Source organism: Sitophilus oryzae, unplaced genomic scaffold, assembly GCF_002938485.1.
Source record: "Sitophilus oryzae breed Bouriz unplaced genomic scaffold, Soryzae_2.0 scaffold_1508_pilon_pilon, whole genome shotgun sequence".
NCBI classification, from domain to species: domain Eukaryota; kingdom Metazoa; phylum Arthropoda; class Insecta; order Coleoptera; family Curculionidae; genus Sitophilus; species Sitophilus oryzae.
The window spans coordinates 3,062,789-3,086,026 of NW_022146179.1; the positions used below are offsets into that span (position 1 = coordinate 3,062,789).

The 23,238-nt window shown below is 31.5% G+C and overlaps 1 protein-coding gene across 3 annotated transcripts in view; it reads right to left on the reverse strand.

The window, feature by feature from the left end:
• The window catches only part of LOC115878412 (proton channel OtopLc-like), a 44,980-nt gene extending 22,807 nt beyond the window's left edge, over positions 1–22,173 (reverse strand). Inside the window, exons 1-8 of one of the 3 annotated variants that reach the window (XM_030894926.1) lie at positions 21,811–22,173; positions 21,568–21,587; positions 14,307–14,507; positions 8,760–8,835; positions 8,456–8,699; positions 3,956–4,076; positions 3,626–3,896; positions 572–747 (exon numbers count right to left, since the gene is read on the reverse strand). In XM_030894926.1, coding sequence (XP_030750786.1) covers positions 572–747; positions 3,626–3,896; positions 3,956–4,076; positions 8,456–8,699; positions 8,760–8,835; positions 14,307–14,507; positions 21,568–21,587; positions 21,811–21,952 — 1,251 coding nt within the window. In that variant the 5' untranslated portion in view covers positions 21,953–22,173. Of the gene's footprint in view, positions 1–571; positions 748–3,625; positions 3,897–3,955; positions 4,077–8,455; positions 8,700–8,759; positions 8,836–14,306; positions 14,508–14,821; positions 14,849–21,567; positions 21,588–21,790 lie in introns of those variants that run through there. The other 2 variants (XM_030894925.1, XM_030894927.1) reach the window with 2 other exon arrangements.
• Between the last annotated feature and the right edge of the window lie 1,065 nt (positions 22,174–23,238).

Genomic DNA, 23,238 nt, shown 5'->3' on the forward strand with positions numbered 1-23,238 from the left:
TTACCTTTATTTTAATCGTAGAAACTAAAAATGTAATAATATACAGGGTGTTCCATTAAAAAAAATACAACTTTGATATTTTTTATTTATTTGGGACACTCTGTATCTTGTAAAAATATTTTTAAATTGTAGCTCTAATAGTCCTTCAACGAACCCAAAACTTACAATTTGCAAAAATCTAATCGTTTAGCTACAATATTCCGTGTCGTATGTGGTGAACAACCCTGTATATTATCGACACTTAAAATTTATTCTTCAGTTTTACAAAATGTGAAATATGTCAGAAACCTTAGATTTTAGGTATATGCTTCTTTAATAAAACTCACTTTTATTTTTTTCCTACAATCCGCAAAATCAATTAATATATAGGGTGTTCCATTAGAAAAAACACAACTTTGATGTGTAACTTTCTTTGGGGACACCCTGTAAAATTCTATATATTTTTATAAAATGCTCTCAGTTAACCTAGATATGCTGCCAAAATTTCATTTCGATATAAACTACCGTTCTCCTTGGAGCTTCCGCGGCGTATGAGAGGCGCCACCTTGTATAAATCGACCATTAGACTTACGTTAGAGTATTTGAATATAAAGAACAACAGCAATATCGAATATATTGGATACATCACTTCGATTATGTAGGTAGCTATGTTTACACATTCACTACGAACGTCATCTTTCGAGTTCAGTATTATGCCACGATATGTTAGAATTAAAATGCTGTGAATAAGATGACCAAAGCAGAATCCTGGAAAAATGAAATATATTAATAAATGATAAAGTAAACTTTACACATTCAACTACGTAATAAGACACTATTTATGAATCTCTAAACACAGACGTTACAGGGTGGCCCATTAGCCTGAAGATGTCCAATAGCAATTTTCAGTATTCAATAATATTATCACAATCAAAATTTATGTAACCACAAAATACACTTGTCAGACGGCCGTCCATACCTGACTGTTCGTATGGTACCAAAATTGCCGTCTTATACAGGGTGAGTCTTAAATAAGTGCAAATATTTTCAGGTCTGGTATATAGATCTCGATAAAAGAAATGTATTTTCTTTCTGCCGTTTTTCAGATATGTCCAAAATAACTGAGTTATTCAAGTTTTATTTGTTGTTAAATAAAATCTGAGAGCCACCGGATAAAAAATCATGGTGATATCAAAAATTAAGAAACTATAATGTCGGAAAATTGCGGTGAACAAGCAGTTCTAAAAAGTTTTCTAAAATATACAGGAAAATTTAAAAGAAAATGTACGATTTTTAACATCTTTTTTTGCGGAAAAAACCCATAGATGTTCCTGGCGTTGAAATATACCACCCCTAAAATATTTTCACTTATTTAGTCTTTCTAATTTTTTTTCTTACTAATCTTCGTTAACTAAGTTTTTTACTTGTATTGTGTATTATTAGTTTACTTTTTTTATCTGTATTATTACTATTATCTAATAAGTGATAAACTAAGATTTGTCTGTTGACATTCGGTTTGTATATTTTTGGTATCTTTGTTTTGTAGAGTATGTTTGTTTACAGTATGTCCCCGGGTTGTCTTTACAAGAGAGAAAAAAAAACTTTTTTTATTATTGACGTTTTGAGAAAAATACACCCTTCCATACCGTTTTAGAGAAAATTAAAAAAATCCTGAAAATATGGTTGATATTTTTATAAGTCCTAAAAATTAAAACGCGTTTTTATGATAATATAATTTCGATTTCATTCTTTGATATATGGTTATTATTAATTTTGATTAATGTCATATTTTTGTTGTTGTTAAAGTATAACATTTTTCAATAACTATTATCACTTTTCCCATAGCATTAAACTAAATAATTTTTTTCCATAGCAACTGTTAAAATTGCCTAATATATATCAAAAATAGTAGATAAAATAGTACTTTAACTGCAAGAGTAGATTAAATGATATTTTAACAGAGAGGATAGGTTAAAAACTTTATTTCTTCTCGCACGTTTTTTAATTGCTTCCATTTTTAAAAATGTTTGTATTCCTTTTCATAATTTATTCGGAGTTTAAATGGAAGTAGTTTGGATAAGGCGTTTGTCCCAATTCAGCAATCAACACAAAAGAGAATTAAAAAATATTGACTCAAAACTGACAACTAGTGATGTAAACTTTAGTTACTTTTATGGACTCGTAACTACTAGTTACTTTTGGTAATAGGACTCGTTACTTTGGACTCGTTACTTTAGTTACTTTAGTTACTCGTTACTTTGGTACTTAGTATCGTTACTTTATAATCATTGTTTGTGTACAGGTTGGAAGACTTGGGTTTGACGTGGAACTTCGTTACTTATTGTGCGCGGCGATCTTCGTTGCATGCTCGGTTTAACCTATAAGAGGTTTCTACTTTCTTCTAGTGTAAGGGCTTAATAGGATAATTTCAATACTCGGTATTCAAGTACTGAATAATATGTTTTTAATAATATGTATAATATTTTTATAATGATATGTTAAATAAAAGTATGAACTATTAATAAAATTAAAAATAAAAAAAAAACAAATCAAACAAAGAAAATATGTGTATAATAAATATAAAGTATTTTTTTATATTTTCTCTCTCTCTCTTTGTATTACATTAATAAATAGACAAACATTAAAGAGTAAATATTAAAAAAAATGTATATATTTTTGTTAAAATGTAAAAATATTAAAAAAATGTATATATTCCTCTGTGGCGGATTCATCTCTTCAAAAAAGTCCTTTGGGTTAACGCAGCAGTGTTTACTAAAAATTACTATTTTTATTTTGTAGATTTTCTTACAGTGTAAGTGGCGAAATATCTATTCTCTTTTGAAGAAGAAAAATATTTGCTCTGCTTTTTCAGATGTTAACATTTTTTGTGACTAACGTGAATCCATTTTTTATTAATATCTAAGACATGTTAATCTAAATAAACAATTCAATTCTATAAATAAAAAGCGACAACAAACGGCAAAGGGACAGACCGCCTCCGGGTCGGCATGAGCCAATCCCCCCCATAATAATTGTAATAAAAATATCACACATTTGCCATCCAAAACACCGGCCGGCGTCAAGTCAACACAACACTTTAACCATAAACATATTGATAATAGCTAGACCTACGTCGAAGTAAGGAGTCTTCGGTTCGTGCATTTCCAGGGATTACGATTACTGCCGGCGCAAAAGTAACGAATTAGCTTAGTAACGAGTAACGAGTCCTAAATTCAAATAGTAAGCGTTACTTCGAGTCCTCGTAAAGTAACTGTTACTTGTAACGATTAATTTTTACATCACTACTCACAACTAAAGACACAGCTATACTTATTTGTCAAATTACATAGAAACCAACGCAAACCCAGCACAATATTTTTTCTACGTGTAATAAATTCCCTGAAATAATAATTTCTGAATATTTATTAAAACGTAACTCGCTATGGAAAAAGATATTGTTTTATACACGACGATAAAATTGCATTATCGTCTCCCGAAATTAATTCACGAGCGATGAAATCGCGAGACGATAAAATACCATTTTATCGTCTTGTATAAAAAATAACTATAATATTCTTAATTTAAAAGTGTCTATAATTTTCCTTTAACTTGCCAGATTCTAAATATTATCTACTGTAGTACATACCTGTAGCTCCAACTTTTAAGTAGAAATTGCTAGAATGCCTATCTTTATTTAAACAATATCTATGATCTAAATACTTATTTAGAGCAAGAGCTTTTTGTAGATCGGTATTGTAATGCACCCCTTCCTCACTTGATTTTATCTCTAGAGATTCATCTGGAAAATTTTCGGTTAGTTTTTCGAACTGTCCTTTTTTGCGCATATAAATTGAAATATCCACAGTGAGATATAGCAGGTAGAGTAAGGCTACGAGTAAAACAAACAGGCTGAGACCCTAGAAATAAATATAGATTTATTTGACAAATCTGTTTAGGAAATTATAGTTCTAATTACCTCAGCCAAAAGATGCATATCTTGGGATTCTATGTCAAGAAAATCTACTACGTATAACGATACTCCTAGTGTTACAACGAGTACAGCGTATATAATACTTGCAATCGTACTTAGTGTTTCCCTGAAAAATAAATATGATTATATTATATTTTCTGTTCAAAAACCTGTTTTTTTTAATTTTTACATACAAAAAAGAGGTGCTCTTTACATGACAACATTTCTGATTGTATTTTAGGTAAGATATTTGTGTACAGGGTGATAACAAGAGGGTTATTGTTAATAACATTAATAGACAAGATGGCCAAGAGAAACCGCTCATAATTCTGTCCAAGTTTGATCGCCGTGGCTCAAACGGCAACTTGAAATTAAAAAATACCAAAGACTTTTAATGAAAAATAATCCATATAGCAATAAAAAAAAACAGTTCCCAAAATAAACAATGATATTTTTTTGGTTTGGAACAAAAAGAAAATTGATAATAATTTTAATAATCCGTGTTGCCACCTCTAGCCTTTATGCAAGCTTCTATCCGCGCTAACATGCTTCTTATTAAATTATCAACGTTGTTTTGGGATATGTTTTCCCATTCTGCTTATGCTGTATCAATAAGCTGTGCGATATTTCCTCGATTGTTTCGACGAACTCTAACCCTTCTTTTGAGCTGCTCCCACAAGTAGTACTCGATAGGGTTTAGATCTGGTAAACATGCAGGCTAGTCCAAAACTATGACACCTTTAAGACCCCAGAACATTACAATTCCTCTTTTATATCTTACAGATTTAGCAGCGTGGAGTCTCGCTTGTCTTCCTGGAGCTCTGGAAACCCGAATTCGATGGTCATCTGATCTTAGGCCAATTCTGGTCTCATCTAATAAAAGAACATTTTTCCATTTCTCAATTGTCCTGTTTTGATGTTGAAGGCACCAATTTAGCCGATAAATTTTATTTTCCGAGATAACTGTGGGACTCGTAAGTCTCTCCTACTGTACAGCCCACGAGCACGAAAAGTGTTTTTCTTATCGTTTCAACTGAAACGTTCACATTTGTAGCTGCCAGAAGTTGTCTTTGTAGCTCTGGATGAGAATCAATGGGATTTCTTCCAGCAATTTGCACACAAAGCGGTCTTGTTCTTCAGTTTTGACTCTTTGACAACTTTGTCTGGGCCTGTTCTTGAGAGTTCCTTGTTCCAAGTACCTTGCATATGTTTTCGATAGAATACCCAGGATAACACCTACTATCTCTGCTACGTCCATTTGGGGCATTCCTTGTTCAATGAGAGCAATAATATTCATTCCATATCCGTTCAGAATTTTTTATTGTATTGACGCTATACGTAAGCTTCTGTTCCGTATAAGTTCTATACTTTTTATTGTACAATTTATATCATTACGAAAGTTTTATTTAAAAAATTTGTATCCTTTGAAAAAGGTAATAGATTTAATTAAGAGGTAAAAAAATGAATAAATACCAGCAAAATTTTAATTGAGCTGGTACAAATGTAAGAACTTGACAACGCTGTTTCCGATACGCTACAGTCCGTCCGGCAATAAAACGTATGGAAGGAAAGAATATGGAACGGAAGGGAAACGGAACGCAGAGTGTGCATTGTCCTCTTCATTTACATGCTATAATATTTTATGTAAATGGAAGGGAAACCGAAGGGAGCTGATACGGAAGGTATAGTGAACCTACCTTTAGTGTCAGTTCTATCCGCTGCAGGTATTGTTATATCCATGAAAGTCAAAATGTTAACAATCACTAGTAACTACTTACATTCACTAATATGTTGACAGTATGCCAGTAAAAGTGCAACAACTAATTTTTGAAAAAAAAAATACTAGTGAATGCTATAGCATTCACTGGTTTAAAGCAGAACTCAAGAATTTGGAAGACTCCATCCGTAACGTCGAATGGGAATCCTCCAACGGTCTAAGACACTCTTTCTCAGGATATACGACCTACAAAATCAAAGATATTCCTTGATTTAAGTGAGAATAATCTTTAGATTGTCAAGGGGTTTTTAACAAGACTCTGTCTTCTCAATGAACACATGAACACGCCAGTATATTGGAGCTTAGAAACATCGGCAAATGCAGATTCTGTGGGGAAAATGGGGAAACACCAGAACACTTCATCAGTAAATCCGCCGAGACGGTAGTTATTCGTGCAATAAGCTTTGATACGACTGATATCGGAGGTGGAGAACTAACCTCTATAAAACCGTCTCAGATACTGGTTTCTGTCAAATCCCTGAGACTGTATGATGAGTTGTAACTCATGAAATGGGAACACAATAGATCTATATTAGATCTATAATAGATCTTAGATTTTATCTAAATATATCTATAAGGTCAGGGTGATTAACGGAAGTTAATATTGTGTGTGAGGGGGAATCCTTCCCACACAATTTAAAATCCAGCAATCACTGAAGCTGGCCGAATGTGTAATTGTTAGCATTTCTTAAGCTTCATTCAGAACCTCGAAATCAGTGGTATAAATTAAAAATGTTTCAATTAGCCGTAGAAGTTTGTTTACCTAATTATAATGGATTCATAACGTCATAATTAGTGGTAGTAATTTTCAATTATTGGAAAAAGTTAACAAACTTTTGACTTTTCCACTAATTATACTCCAAAGCAAGCGTATCAAAATTCGAAACCTATCGATGTTCACTAACAAACACGCTTGATAAAATACTGGACATACTAAACTGATAAAAATGAGAAATATTTTGTACCAATTCAAAGGTAGATGCCTCGCGACCCGATTTAGATTAAAACTAATGTATTTACTGATAATATTCGGAAACCAGTTATGACCACCTTTTTTAAATTTTGCCACTCTGTGAGCCAGTTGAAGAAGTTGGGTGTAGTCAACCGTGAGGTTATCCACTTAAAATTCGTAGAGGGTGGAACAGGGAGGATGGAAAATATTCTGTCCCCCCTATACCAGGAAGATAGTCCGATATCTGATAGTCAAGCAGCACTAAACGCAATCAACTCAGTAACCATCAATTCGAAGATGGTCAAAGAATGTCTAGAGAAGCTCAACAAATTCGGCAAAGAAAATAAACTCCTCCTACTCTGGGTGCATGCCTGCTCACCAAGGGAGAGAAAACAATGAAAAAGCAAATGATCTAGCTAGAAAAGGAGCAAACACTCCACTAACTGGACCAGAACCGTTCTGTTTCCCAGGCGGAAAACAACTGAAAGCGTATATAATTGCAGAATCTAAAAGACTCCATCCGTAACCCGGAATGGGTGTCCTTCAACGGTCTACGACACTCAAAAAAGTTCCTCAGAACGTACGACCGAGAAAAATCAAAGGTTTTCCTGGATTTAAGTAAAAACAATCTTCGAATTTTTACGGGGTTTCTAACAGGACCCTGTCTCCTCAACGAACACCTCAGTAAGCTGAAGCTGAGAAACAACGGCTAATGCAGATTCTGTGGGGAAAATGAGGAAACACTAGAACATCTTATCACTGAGTGCGAGATCGTCACCAAAGAATATACCTAGCTAGAAAAAGAATGGACTCTGCCATACTGAAAAATGGTCCTACAGAAGTGGCGCCATCTATTGAGTAGGGCTTGTTTTAAACGGATCGAAGCGCGGGCTTTTTAAATGAGGGTATTTATTGAATTTTAGTCTAAAATAATTAAATTTCAACAATACTAATAACAAGTATCGTTGTGATGCATAAAAAATAAGATTCAACAGTATAATTTATACAATTAGTAAATAAAATTAAAGCCAAACATGTTTAAATATTATTTATTATTTAAAGTTTTTATTTATAAGTTAAATATTTAAACATCGTTTATTATAATAAAACAAGACCAACGTAATACACCCAAAGTTTTGTAAATGGAGTAAATATAAATAGGTACTTAAATGATGGCAAAAATAGACTTACATTATATTTTTAGGACCACATACAAAAGGAATTGTCTAATTAAAACACATATAACAAATTATAGTTCGAAAAACGTTTTGATAATCATTTGATAATATTATAATTGGCGTTATGACAACGACAATATTTTTTGAGAATATGACAATAGTATGACAATGGCCATTGGAAACTATGGAAACTACAAAAAAAATTGATTTAACGCCATCTGGCAGTAACTAGTAGCAACTTCTTAACCTAAAAATTAATTGCACTACCACCTAGCGCCTGAGGCAGGAACTATTTTATTTGAAATTTCCGTGGAAACGGTGGAACCGCTTTTGCTATTTCACTTTCGCGTCCCTGATCGTCACCCGTCAAGAAAAATTTTGGTTAGAAATCAGAAGTTTATTGTTTTATAAGCTAAATATTATGCGTTCTCTATGGATACAACAGACTATCGCAAGCTGTTGCTAGGATATTTTATTAATTTTAATTGTGTTTTTTAGACATTGTGAATGATCGTAAACTAATTGGGAGGTTCTGAATGAAGCTTTAGTGATCATTATTTCCTGGATTTTCCACTTTCACTGTAATTACATTTACTTACACAAACATTCTTCTCCTTTCCAACGGTGTACTAGGTGGATGTGATTCCGAAATAAAGCTAGATGGTGACTTGCGAAGTGTACCATTAATAACATCACCACTAGATTCTACAAAACCATTATTATTATATGTCCCATGGCGGAGTGCGCTGCTTATTGATGTCGTTCTTACTAGCTCATTGTATGGATTGAAATCGTCTGGGTGGCTTGAAATTGGTCGCCTGTTATTATGCTCTCGAAAACTACCTGTAAGCACAATATTATATAGAAAATGGTTTAAAGTTTACAATTATTGACAAACATTACCATCGTATGATGCAACTGAAGATAAAGGTCTGGATCTGTTTATAGGAAGAACTAATGTCTTGTCATTTTTAGATTCCTGAAAGATAGAATTTATATATAAATTTGATATAGCCTATTTTAAATTTAATATGAAGGCGGGTACATATCAAATACTCTGGGGCCAACTTTCAAATTTTTGTAATTGTACAGGGTGAGTCAACGATAGAATAAAATCTCATTTGTTTCGAGTTTTACAAAAAAAAAAATAAATAGAAAAGTTATAGGGAAGGTTAAGGTACACATTTTAAAATTATTATATAGTGTACAAGGTGTCTCAAAACAGTGTGGCGGATATAGCATACATTTTTTTAAATGCAACACCCTATTTTTTATTTTAATTTAGATTCTGCGTAAAATTTCATAACTTTTTATATATAATGTTATATACCTAAAATTAATAGTTTTTGTAATATTTAAATTTGTTTAAACAAATGTTAGATTTCTATGTGGTAAAAAAATTGCAGTGGTGCCATTGTTTCTGAAGTTGGAGTACCAACATTTGGTAGGAGAGTTTTATAAAGATGGAGAAAGATATATATTAGTTAAATGCCACAGGGTGTTCAAAATATATTTATGAATTTCAACTACTGAAAATTAAAAAATCTCAAAATTTTTAAATGGTACACCCTATATATTATTATTTTTTCTGATAGATTTTTCGAAATTCTTAAACTTTTATTAAGTATGTCATATACCTATCTTTAATAGTTTATTATAATATACCAATTTTTTCTATTTTTATCCATATTTTTACACATTACATCATAGTTGCTATGATAGAAAGTAGTAATTATCAAAATTTCATGTCTGTTAAGCAACTTAAATACAAAACTTGAATTTTAGTTTAATTTGTTAAACTAGGTAAGGGTGTTCAACTAGGTAATTTAATATTGCCCTAATCTATGGCTATTCGCTCCAAGGGAAAATCAAAGGGTCATCTTTCATAATAGATATAGAAATACATTAAAAAATTCACGACTGTGATTTTAGTTTATTTGGTTATTAATATAAACTAATAATAACAATTATAACTAATTACTAAACTACTTGTTAATGATAAATAACAAATATTTTTGTTTTGTCATGGCAACTATGATGTTGTAACATAAATGAATTAAAACAAAAGTAAAAATTGAAAAATTCAGAATTATTCGCAAACTGTTAAAAATAGGTATATGGTATACTTTATAAAAGTTGAAGAATTTTGTAAAAACTATCATAAAAAATGATAATATATTGGGTGTACCATATAAAAAATTGCGATTTTTTAATTTTAAGTAGGTAGTTGAAATTCATAAATATATTTTAAACACCCTGTAACATCTAACTAAAATATCTTTACATATATCTTTTTCTATATCTCTATAAAACTCGCCTACCAAATTTTAGTTGTCCAACTTTAGAAACAATGGCATGACTGACAATTTTTTATCACACTGAAATTTAACATTTGTTGAAATAAATTCAAATATTACAAAAACTATTAATTTTAGGTATATAACATTATATATAAAAAAGTTATGAAATTTAAAAACAAAATAAAAAATAGGGAGTTGCATTTAAAAAATCATGTTATACCCGCCACGTTTTTTAGGAAGCACCCTGTATACTCTGTAATAATTTTAAAATATGTATCTTAATCTTCCCAACAACTTTTATATTTAACTTTTTTTGTAAACAGCGAAACAAATGAGATAATAGACTTTACTCTATCGTTGACTCACCCTGTACAAGAGCAGGTTTACAAACATAAACATTGTATATATTTGAAAACCTGCTCTCCACACAATTGCAGCCTACATTAACAACAGTTAAAACCTCAAAATATTAACAGACGTTTGTAAGTGTACGGATACAAAGAAAGCTGGTTATAAGCGCTCATTACCAGCGCCTACAAGTCGTCTCAATAGTAAACAATGAACTTTTTTTTCATAAACTCCACAAATTGATATTACAGAATTATTGTTCATGTCCATATGTAAAAAAAACAAAAAAATACACGTTAATAAAGTATTATTTGTTAATAATGGATTTTCCGTTTACCACTTTCATTTTTATACCAGCGATTTGTTTAAAACATTATTTATTTGTTTTTTATATATCGACTAAATTGATTAAATAAAAATATCTTGCTGCTGTCTGTTCGAATTTCCCTTTGGGATAAAGGAACCGTCACTTTAAAAGCGTTCCGTATTTTTATAAGCTGGAGAAACAACAAGCGTCTAAAACGAAAAAAAAAGATAAATGACCCAAATCTAACAACTCGGCGTCCTTAAGTGGTGAAAATTTCCTTTTCAGTTTGTCGATTTCGGAGAAAATTGTGAAAATACGGATGAAATTCGATTGACTTTAATCAAGTAAATTTACAATTTCTTTACTTAAAGTCTCTCCAGAAAGTGCTCACTGTTATCTTCTACAATATGAGTTTTACTTCATCAAAAAGATAATAATAAAGTTTTATTTATTTAGATAGATTATTAGTGGTAAATTATATTATGTCCTTCTTATACAGGGTGGCGGCCCATTAGTGCAAGGAAGTATCGTAATTATATCGCCATTATTGTTGACGATAAGCAAATATTTTTATACAGATGTTGCATGTTTTATAATGGTGCATGTGCATATCCTGATAACATTTTGTTGTATACAGGGTGTCATAAAAAACTGATGATAAAGTTTTAAGTTTTTTTAAATTGCACTCCTCATCTTTTTAGTACACTCATCATTTCCTTTTTGTTAAAATATATATTACTAGTTGAAGCCTGGCGCATCCACCACGACATCAGGAAAAAAATACTTTTTATTTTATTTTTTTAATTAAATGAAAAATAAAAAATCCGGCTACGACAGTTTTTAGAAGAGCCAATTAGCTATCTTTTAGTAAAAAAAGCAACTTTCTAGAGCAATCGTTACTTCAGTAGAGACGACACAGATAAATATTAGCATTTTATATGTATATGTAGATGATTAGATGGATAATTAAAAAATTAGTATTTTTAGAATTTAAAAGTATCGGTAAAACGGTTTCGCAAATATGCGCGTTTTTATTACATATAGCATTAAAAAATAATTTCGATCCACTTTTTGATACAGGGTGGTCCGAACTGTATTCCGGAAACTTCGGCAGCACATTCTGCAGATAAAAATAAGTAAAAAAATTCGTATAAATATATGTCCTAAAATGCTTAGTTTCGGAGATACAGGGTGTAGAAGTTTCATTTTTATTTAGATTTTTTCTAAATAATTGCTGAAGTAACGTCAATATTTGGATGAAAATTGGTTCCTAGGAGTTTTTTGACATGAGAAATTTTATTTTGATGTCAATACGACTCCTGTTGGTGGGGGTGCTACCTACATGTATTTCAACTGTTTTGAAGAGTAATAACTTTTCGTCCGTACCTGTATAAAACTACTGAGTAAAAAATATACATTTTCGTGACATTTTACGTAAAAAACTCTTGGTAAAAATCGCTACGAGCAACCGTTTTCAAGATATTTCGAATGGAAATAGTCAATACCTACATGTCATTACTGACAAAAAAATAAACACGTTGAGTAGATAGTTAGATTGAAATAATAAATTTGGAAAATTTTTATTTTTTAAATTAATCATAAATTTTTCTGCGGAAAAATGATGATAAAACAGTTTCTGTTGAACTTTTGATACAAAAATATTTCAGATTTATGATTTCAGTCTAATAACTATTTAGTGAACATGTTTAATTTTCATGTCAGTGATGAGAGGTATAGATAATTTCCAAATATCTGGAGAACCATTACTCGTAGCAATTTTTAGCAAGAGACCTTTTTTACGTAAAAATCCTCGTAAATGTATATTTCTTTACTCAGTAGTTTTATACAGGTACGGATGAAAAGTTATTACTCTTCATAACAGTTAAAACACATGTAGGTGGCGCTCCCTACAAATAAGGGTCGTATTGACAACAAAATCAAATTTCTCATATTACAAAACTCCCAGCCACCCATTTTCATAAAAATATTGACGTTATTTCAGCAATTATTATGAAAAGATCGAAATAAAAATGAATAGTTTCGGAGATACAGGGTGTAGGAAACCCTGTATCTCCGAAACTAAGCATTTTAGGACATTTATACGAACATTTTTACTTATTTTTACATGCAGAATATGCTGCCAAAGTTTCCGGTATACAGTTCGGACCGCCCTTATACTTGTAGAAAGAACAAGCAGGCCTTAGAAGCGGCTTCACCCCGATTGGTCACATACATACACTAAAAAAACTAACAGCCGAACAAAAGAATACGAACTTCCACTAGCCATAGCCTTTATAGGCTTTAAAAAGGCTTTCCACTTGATATATCTTAAGGCAATAATAGAAGCTCTAGCGAAACAAGATATTAACAACCCTTATAAAAAAACTCCCGCTAATATAGCTAAAGCAAAAGTAATGGTATATAAAACAACTCCAGAGGTCCCAACTGGCAAAGTAGTACGACAAGATGGCGCGATATCCCCAAAGCTGTTTACAGCAACATTAGAAGAAATATTCCGTGGACTGGACCAACAAAAATTTAAAAATAGATGGAGAATATCTTATCCATCTAAGATTCGCTGATGACAGTCCTAATCCTGAAGAACTACAAGCACAAACTAATGAACTAAATACAGCCAGCAATAAAATGGGTTTCACAAAGGATTTGGCAAAAACTAAAGTAATGTACAAGAAAACTAGTGGAAAGAAAAGACATTTTAATAAAAAAACAACAACACTGGGAATAGTAGAAGAATATATATATTTAGGACAACTAATACACAGCTCGGGATCTCTACTACCAGAAATCAACAGAAGAATTAAGTTAGCATTGAGTACTTATGGAAGAAACTCAATCATATTCAAATCTAGAATCCCATTCTATCTAAAGAAGAAAACATTCGACCAATTGTGACTTAGGCATGAAAAACCTGGACACTTAAAACGGACATTATAAAGAAACTGCAGGTCGCATCACGTTCAGTGGAACGAAATATACTGGGAATACCCAAGAGAGACAGTAAAAAAGTGGATACGACAAAAGACCAAAGTAAAAGTAAATCGCAATGGGCAGGATACCTGGCAAGAAGAACGGATATCAGGTGAACCACAAAAATTACAGCATATGGTACCCACGAGGAATTAAGAGACTTAGAAGAAGACAGAATAACCTGAGATAGGACCATGATATTAGGAAATTAGCAGGGATAACTTGGACCCACATTACCAACAATGGACCCAACTACAAAGAGAATTTATAAGGGAAGCTATATCATAATTGGAAATGGTTGAATAAGCTGAAATGATAATGATGATGATGATATACTATGGGGAAATTAAAATACCTTTCGTTGCACATCATAATACGACCACCAGCAAACTCCATAAGACGACGCACGGTGTTATTGATGACGTGCAACGAAAGTTGTTTTAATTTATGTCTACTTTAGGTTATATTAGTGTATGCATTTTTGAAAGAATAATATATTACACATACCTTAGGGTAGTATTTTAAGGGTTGCGATCTGTATTTTACCAGATCTGATGTTGAGTGTGAATGTTGTGATCGTAACGTGCTTGTTCTATTATCCATGTTGTTATCGGTCCGACGAGGATACCTTAAAACGACTTCTGAAGATACTTGCGAATCCGTAACTTCTTCTGCCACTGGAATTGGAGGGGTAGGATAATTTGGTGCCTGTAAATAATTAAAATTCAGTTAAAACATTTTTTCTTAATATAATATATTTAGTTAAGAATAGTTATCATTCAATATAAATATAACAATGTTAATATTAACTAAGAAAAAATAAATAAAATGCTTGTTTAGTTCGCTCGATATGATTTGGTATAAGAATGAAGATAATACTTTTATTAATTGAATTTTATAGAATTATATCATTGGCGGAAATTCCCTAAGACCTAAAAAAGGATAAAGCTTTTGTTTCTTAATGAATTTAATCAGTTAATCGTATAATGTATTTAATATAGGATTAACAAAAACTAATTTACTTCCATTTGAGATGTGTAGACTACCTGTTTAAGTAGATCAATCTTAAAAAATAATAAATTGTACATATCATCAAAATATAAATATATTTTCATAATCATAAATCAATGAATCATCTTCATTTACAAAGATAAAAAAGTATTGTTAATACGAGTATCTATTAATGATTCTGTATAAAATTTATTTGAATAAAAAATGGAACAGGTACATGCAGTGTTATCAGAAGGGTTTGGCATGCAGGCATTGTTGACAGATCTACAGTTTTATAGAAATTATCTGTTATACAGGGTGAATCTAAAATGAGTGCGCATATTTTCACAGGGCTGGTAGATCTCGATAAAAAAGACACATTTTCTCTTTACCTTTTTTCAAACAAGTCGAAAATAGCGTAGTCATTTTACTTTGAAAATTTAGAAAACAATCGTTATTAAACAATAAGGTAATTAAGGGCTTATTTTTTGGTATTTATTATAATTTTGCTAATACCTTCGGTTTGAAAGAATATATCATGATGCGGTTTTCGCTTACTTTTTAAGCTTTTACTACTCTTTATTCTCAGCTAAAATTACATATACTATCGTATTTATTTATTTTTTTTGAAAAAACGCGCTATGTTTGTTAAATTGTAAGAAAGCGCCCCCTAGCGTCTACGCTCAAAACCTTATTATTATTATTTTTATGGTATAATATAGACTAAGAAACGCTCTTTTAAACGAGCACTCGTTTGTTGGATTCTGATAATCCAGTCCGGAGTTATTAACATTTAAATAAAGATAGATCTAACCTTCCCCCCGCCACTTTATTTTAGCAGATAGGGGAAAATGGTTCTAACAAAAAAAATCCAATATTTGCTGAAGATTATGAAGCTATTATTTTTAGTACCCATTATCTAGACAAAATTCTGTAAAAATTCTATTTTCTTATTTTCCATAGCAGTTGCGCCCCCTAGCGGTCGTTTTACTAACTTGAAAATAATTTCCAGCAATTTCTCTTAGCTCCTTTAGTTATAAATATTTTTTACCGTAAGTCCTACGGCTAATACTTTCCGAGATACAGCCGAGAGCTATTCTTAGTGGGACACCCTGTACATAATGTACTTGTGAAACACTGATGACACACATAACAAGTACATGCGAGAGGTAGCCAATGCTTCGTATAGACTATGGCACTGTAGGAAGTATACTAGAGAAACTATTTTTGTAATATTATTTTTTTAAACATCCCACTTCTGTAATTAATTTATATCGTAATAAACTTAGCCACATTAAAAATTAAAATTAATTAATTACGAGTTTACGTTTAATGTTTGAATAAAAATTTAATTAATAATGTTATAATATATATAATGCCCAAATTTGCAAATTATTTATAATGCTGATATTTTACTTTTTGTTTAACGTATGATTATTAAAAATGTCATATTAATTAATCTAATAAATATCTAATAGAATTGAAATTAAATAACTATCTGACAATCTATGATCAAAGAAAAAAAATACCAATTAAAAAGGATAATGGTGGAATTTTGTGGATGAAGTTAGACGGTAAATGTCATGGAAGCAAATGTCATTAATGAAAAATTCAAGTTTTTACCAAAACTTTGTATTAAAAGGCCTATTTTCTTGTACTAATACATTTTACCCCCCATACTTATGTATGTATGGTTCCCACCCACAGTATCTTGTTCTCACCACGAGAAGGGGTGAAAAATTTTGTTTCACCCCTTCTCTGCTTACGAAAATACTGGCTATTTCTTTGTTCAGTACAGTCTGAGCATGTTGAGTGTACTCCTCGTACACCCGAAAATCGGAACCCAAAGCAAAACCTTACTGTACACTGATAAAAAAGATAGACTTGAACTAAAGTCGTCATCGTTCTTGACAAAAAAATTAGTGGCAAGAGAATTTATATTAGCGTAAAAGAAAATAATTTGCCTGAAGAAAAACTCTCTTAACTCAAGAAAGCTGGTTCTCCTGAAAAATTCGAAAATTTCTCTTGAATCTATTTTCATTCAACCAAGTGCAAGTTACTTTGTTTTAAGATAATAAGAAAAATACGTTAGGAAGTACTTCATTCAAGAAACATGGCCATTTTTCCAATAGCTAAAATACTCTTTTGATGAAAAATAATAACGACACACAAAGACGATGACGAAGGACGGTATATTACAATCAGTCGGCAGTCCGATCAGTCGTACGTCAGATTTCATAGATCGCACATATATAGTACGCACGGGTTTTGTTACTTGGAATTTTGCATAATTTGCTTTTTAAACGCATATCGTATAACAAATTAGTGATCGTTATTAACATGCATTTGTCATTTTTTATGCACAAATTTTAGGATATATGGATTATTTAAAGGAGGTTCTGAAAAAATGGAAATTAGAGCATTTATTTGCTATATTTGAAGGTAAGAGATATTTACCTAATGAACCTGTATAGATAATGCATGCGTGACTATAGATAGAATAAGAATATAGGTATCGATTTTTTTATGCAAATAATTACAAAACTTTTAGAATTTCAAGTCGTCAAAAATCAAAATGTGACCAAAGCTTATAATTTTAATAATTTATTTTCTTTACTTTGATTAATCGTGATGTAACATTTTTTTGTAATTTGTAGAGTGATGAACCACCCTAAAAATACCAAGGAGTGAAGAAACAGAAATAACTACTATCGAGGAAAATAATATCAGTTTACTTTTACTACAGACCAGGAAAACCTAAATTTATCAGAAAATAATATACCTCGTAATATGTCTGTATATATGATGTATAGAGTTCTCTTATATCAAAATAAATTTTAGTTGAGTCAATAGTATTCGCTATTGGTTTAAGAAAAGTGTCTCTATAATCAAGAAATGTCCCTTTTCAATCAAGAAATTTTGCATGAATCAAAGAGACTATTGTTCCCTCGATTGTTCCTGTACCAAGAACTTCTTTGCATATTCATTTTGGGTCAATAGTGAAATACTTTGGACAGATAGATTCTTCTATTCTCTAAAGTAATTTTTAAAGCTTATGAAAAGATAGTTAATGGGCAAAAAGATAGTTAATAGGCAAAGAAACGTCGTTCTTGGCCCTATTGAAAAGCACCAATCTTTTGGGTCAAAGTCATATCCATTTCGACTGAGAGATCCTTTTTTTCAGTGTATATTATTAATTATCAGAAAAGTACATTTTGTAATTTTGGACCACCATTCCTTTATTTGCTTATCTTATCCGCAAAACAAATATTTTTTTCTTGATCTTATATACATGTATTATGACAAATATAGAAATATAAATGAAAATAATTTATGACCTTTTATTCCCTTGTTTTTAAAAACTTGTAATAAACACACATAAAATACCATATATCTAATCGTCCTGGAATGTTTTGTTACAATAATTAAAATATATATAATTTATACTGTTGTTACTTAATACCGGACGTCTTCGTATAGAATTTTAGTAAGCATTAATAGCAAAATGGTAACATACCTACATCATTTTGGGAATTAGACTCTTTTAGACAAAGTTACTATTACTATTGACCAAACCAAACCGAACAAAAAGGAGAAAAATCGATGTTATGGATGTGATATGATGTTGTCTTCATATAAAAGTGAATGTATATAGTATGAGCGAGGCCAGCGACTGATCAAGTAATGAACAGCAATCAAGTGAATACTATTCTCAGTTCAACTAATTCTTTTGATCATTCCAATTCAGAAAAAAATAAGCATCTTTTCCAAACCACATAAATTCTTGTAAACAAAATTAAATGTGACATCGAAAATCATATTTTTGCTGGTATTTTAATTGTAGCTTTCTGCAAATAGCTTTTAGATGTCTATTCCAAATGTAACGAAATTTTAGACGAAAGACGACTTTAACGCCTCTTCAAAAAAGTTTATAGTAATTTTTTATATTTATTTAAGACGATAAAATTGTATTTTATCGTTGACTGAAAAGATTAATTATGAATTAATTTCGGGAGACGATAATGCAATTTTATCGTCGCGTATAAAACAATATTTTTTTTCATAGCGAGTTACGTTTTAAAAAATATTCAGAAATTATTATTTCAAGGAATTTATGACGAGTAGAAAAAATATTGTGCTGGGTTGGCGTTGGTTTCCATGTAATTTGACAAATAAATAAAGCTATCTCTTTAGTTGTCAGTTTTGAGTCAATATTTTTTAATTATCTTTCGTGTCGATTGCTGATTGAATTGGAGCCAGAAATGACTCAAAACGAAGTAAGTAAATTACCAACAGATATTCAGGCTGAGGCGACAAAAGCCATATCCAAACTACTTCCATTTAAATCCCGAATAACTTATGAAAAGGAATACAAAATTTTCAAAAATGGAAGCAATTAAAAAACGTGCGAGAAGAAATAAAGTTTTTAAGCTATCCTCGCTGTTAAAGTACCATTTAATCTACTCTCGCGGTTGAAGTACTATTTTATCTACTATTTTTGATAGATATAAGGCAATATTAACAGTTGCTTTAGAAAACATTAAATTCTCGCATAAAATCATCTGGGAAGATAATATTTTACCTTTTTAAATTTTACATGGGGTTTCCTCTCTCCCGTGTTCCGATGCACGACATGGTATGAAATAAATTGAAATGAACATTTTTAACACAATATCTGAATTAGACCATTTTTGAAACGGTATGTATATTTTCATACTAAGGGCTGGCAAAGGTTAGTCTTGGGTCGAGATTTCCGTATGTAAGAAGAGTACAATGCGTTTATAATGTACCGAACAAAGAGAGGACAGTAAACACGTTGCCAAACGTATGAAATAAACCGAGAGACTGTGCACATCGCTAATAGACGTGGAAGGGGATATAGCAGATTTGTCGCAGTTGACCGGTCGACCCAATCAATAGCTTTTTTCGGGTTCTTGTTATTACCGATTCTGCACCGTCCTAGAGCTCTGCAGCACATGTGCAAATGAAATAATGTCTTCATATTATATTTCCTTCTGCGCATACGCATCACAGTTCTAGGACGGTTCAGAATCAGTAATAACAAGAACCCGAACAAAGCTAATACCTCTGTCAGTACTTAAAGTTCTAGGGAAAGGTGTACGTCATGCGTTCAGTTTCACGATTTAATTACGTCTCGTGATACTTGATTTGTTTATTTATTAACGAGTCGTTGTAATTTTCCCTATAGCTTGAATTTTTTTAAGTGCAAGCTAGAAACACTTGCATTTTTGGTAAAAATAAGTGGAATTGAGTGGGTGTTCGATAGTGGTCGCGCTATTAGAACTCTGAGTTCAAAAATCGATATCTCGGAATCTATTAGAAATAATAGATTGTAGTTTTTTCAAGAACTTTGTTAATATTTCTGCTGTATTTTCTTTGTAGACAGTATGTGAAAATCTTTATCAATAAAAAATTACACGATTGCTGAAAATTGCTATGCTCTAAAAGTAAATGGATGGATTGTTTATTGTTTACAATTTTTGAATGGAAAAAAACAACTTTATCGAATTTTTCTTATGTAAACATACCTATTGTAAAATATCCGGTTTTGAAAATAAAAAAAGTCTCAATATCTAAAGTGGTTTTTGAGTTATGGCCTGTTATGTGTTAAAAAGTTGAGTTTTTAAATTATCGCGATTACTGACGTTTTCTCCTTATAAAAAAAATGACACCCTAACGATATCTTCATAATTCCATTTCAGATGCTCAGAAACATGTCTAATGATTTTATCTAGTTATCTCTTGAAAAAAAAGTCTTTTAAAAATAAGCGGTTTGCGATCGTGATTTTACTTTACTTGATAGGGAAAGGCGTATCGGCAACGCCGCGCCGCAACAGCACACCGTCGCGCGTCGCGTCGGTCGGTCGCATTTCTCTCACTCCGACTTAATAAGATCCCATGCGCTTTATTTCCACACATGTAAATGCCGACTCAAAAGTAACAGTTGCCAGCACGGTATATTATATCACGAGAACTATAAATTTAATCGATTAAACTGTTCACATATATTTTGCGCGTCATTTTGCTTGGAAAATAGTTGAATGCACAATAATTTAATAAAAACCCGAGACCGCGAAGCGGTCGATGGTTTTTATTCTAAAGTTATTGTGCATGAAACTATTTTCTAAAAAGCAAAATCATGCAAAAAATTATTTAGGTAGTTTAATGAATTAAATTTATAGGTTGAGTGATATACGGCTAGATTATTTCCTGAATGACTTAGAAATGAAGCGAATGACTTAAGGTGAAGCAAATAACTATAAGAATTTTATTAACTATAAAATTTAACATTTTCGGACAACATTTTTTTACAAACAATTCATTTTCACTACAGCGGTAAATAAAATTTAAAGCAAAGATCAAAGGCAAAGATTTAAAGACGTTTCAAAATGACGTCTCGTAAGTAATGTTTGTGCTTCTGCTACCTTGGTTACGCATCCCAACAATGCATCGAGGACCGTTTCGCATGTCAACATATCAAATTCTGACGTATTTTTCTCCACTTATTTGTTCAAAATAATATCGAATAAGGGGTTTTCACCGATTAAAATCGTTATTAAGTCATACATAAGAGTTGTAAATCAATGTTTTTAAATGAACTGTTGCCAAAAATCTCTCAGATTTAGTGATAAACGACAAAAAGAAAACCCAAAAGGAAAACTGGTCTTGGGATCTAATCACTTGTCTAAACAAAATTTATTCGAAAAATTAGATTAGCTGATTGGTCCATTTCACGATGAGGGAAATTAGAATTTACGTTTACTTCTTCCAAGTTATCTTCTTCTTTGCTCTTTGCATTTTCCTGGGAACAGTATTCCCGCTGTGTTAGATTTGTTCGCAGCTCAGTCTCCGGAAAGCCTATACCGAATAAGTCAACAGTCTAAAGAATGAACTAGGCACATAAATTCTTGTAAACAAAATGAAATGTGACATCGAATTTAACAATGATAATATGTTTTTGGTAATGAACTGAAACTTACGTTTACTTCTTCCAAGTTATCTTCTTCTTTGCTCTTATCTTTGATATCATCTTCATTCTTCTTGATGATCTTGAATTGTTCCACGTTTGGTATTACAGCAGCAAAACTAGCCAGACGATACGGATTTTGCACTTCGTCAGTAACAGGGTTCTCACCCATCATAACCCGATCAAAATCCAGCACCAACAAACGTATCAAACTGGGCGCCAATTCTGATCAGTTTTCAAGACAATTTTGCGAAGAAATAATACTATTTTCAGGTCGACTGATCTATGCTGGCTACGTCAACAGATGATAAAGGGATTATCGAATAGATTGGATGAATTTATGATTCAAGTGAACAATTAGAAGTTGACACTGTTTATTTAATGTGATTTATTGACTTTAGGTGAATGTGTCGATTAGTACCTACCGTTGTGAATAATGAAAATTTATAATCGATTGGCGCTAGTTTTGTTTAAAACAATATGTTGTAGTCATACCGTCAGATAAGGCTGGTATGTATTGAGCGAATTGAAAAATGTTTTAAATAACGCCTACAAACAGACATGCAGTAGTAATGCTTTAAAACAATAAGAAGACATTGTGTTCAAACATACAGTTGGAATGTGTAGGATAAGCAGTATCCTCTGTACGATAGAAAATAAAATCTTTTTAGGTGGAAAATTTTAGATCCAATATGTCGCATGTACAATAAATAATTTTATACTTTTGAATTGATTTTCCCTTACGTTTAACTCAAGTGCTGTATGGTGGAGCCTCTACTCGTTCTGCGGCCAACGCATAAAACACTCATTCTCTCCAATTCGGCTAGCGAAGATATATGGAAGACAGTGTGGAACTGACAGCGACAGTGTTGCCGTATTAAAATGTGTAATATCTGTAATAAGTTTGACGAAAATATCTTTGGATGAAAAATCCGCGTTTATGCATTGAAAATTTATTCGTGTTAAATATAGAATAAACAACAAAAATAAAAATTCGTTCATAGTTACTGAATATTTCGTATTCTTGAGAAAGTCGTTTAGTTGGTTTGGAAATGACGACATATACCATAATATTTTCCATATGAAATAACAGCGATTTTCATTTCCAAGGCAACTCTGATGCCGTTTTTTGTTTAATCATATAATATATTAAATTGTTTAATGATAGAAAATTCGTATTATTAAACGTACTGTATCCAAAGTCCGTAAATCTACGGATTAATAGTGGAGTGTTCGCTCCTTTTCTAGCTAGATCATTTGCTTTTTTATTGTCGTCTGTCCCTTGGTGAGCGGGCACCCAGAGTGGGAGGACTTTATTTTCGTTGCTTAACTTGTTCAGCTTCTCTAGGTATTCTAAACTTTAAGAATATGGGTAAGTCAAAGATGCAAATGACTAAAATAAAGAGGACACATTTCTTCAACATTCAAATTAATATACAGATACTAATATACTATAATTAC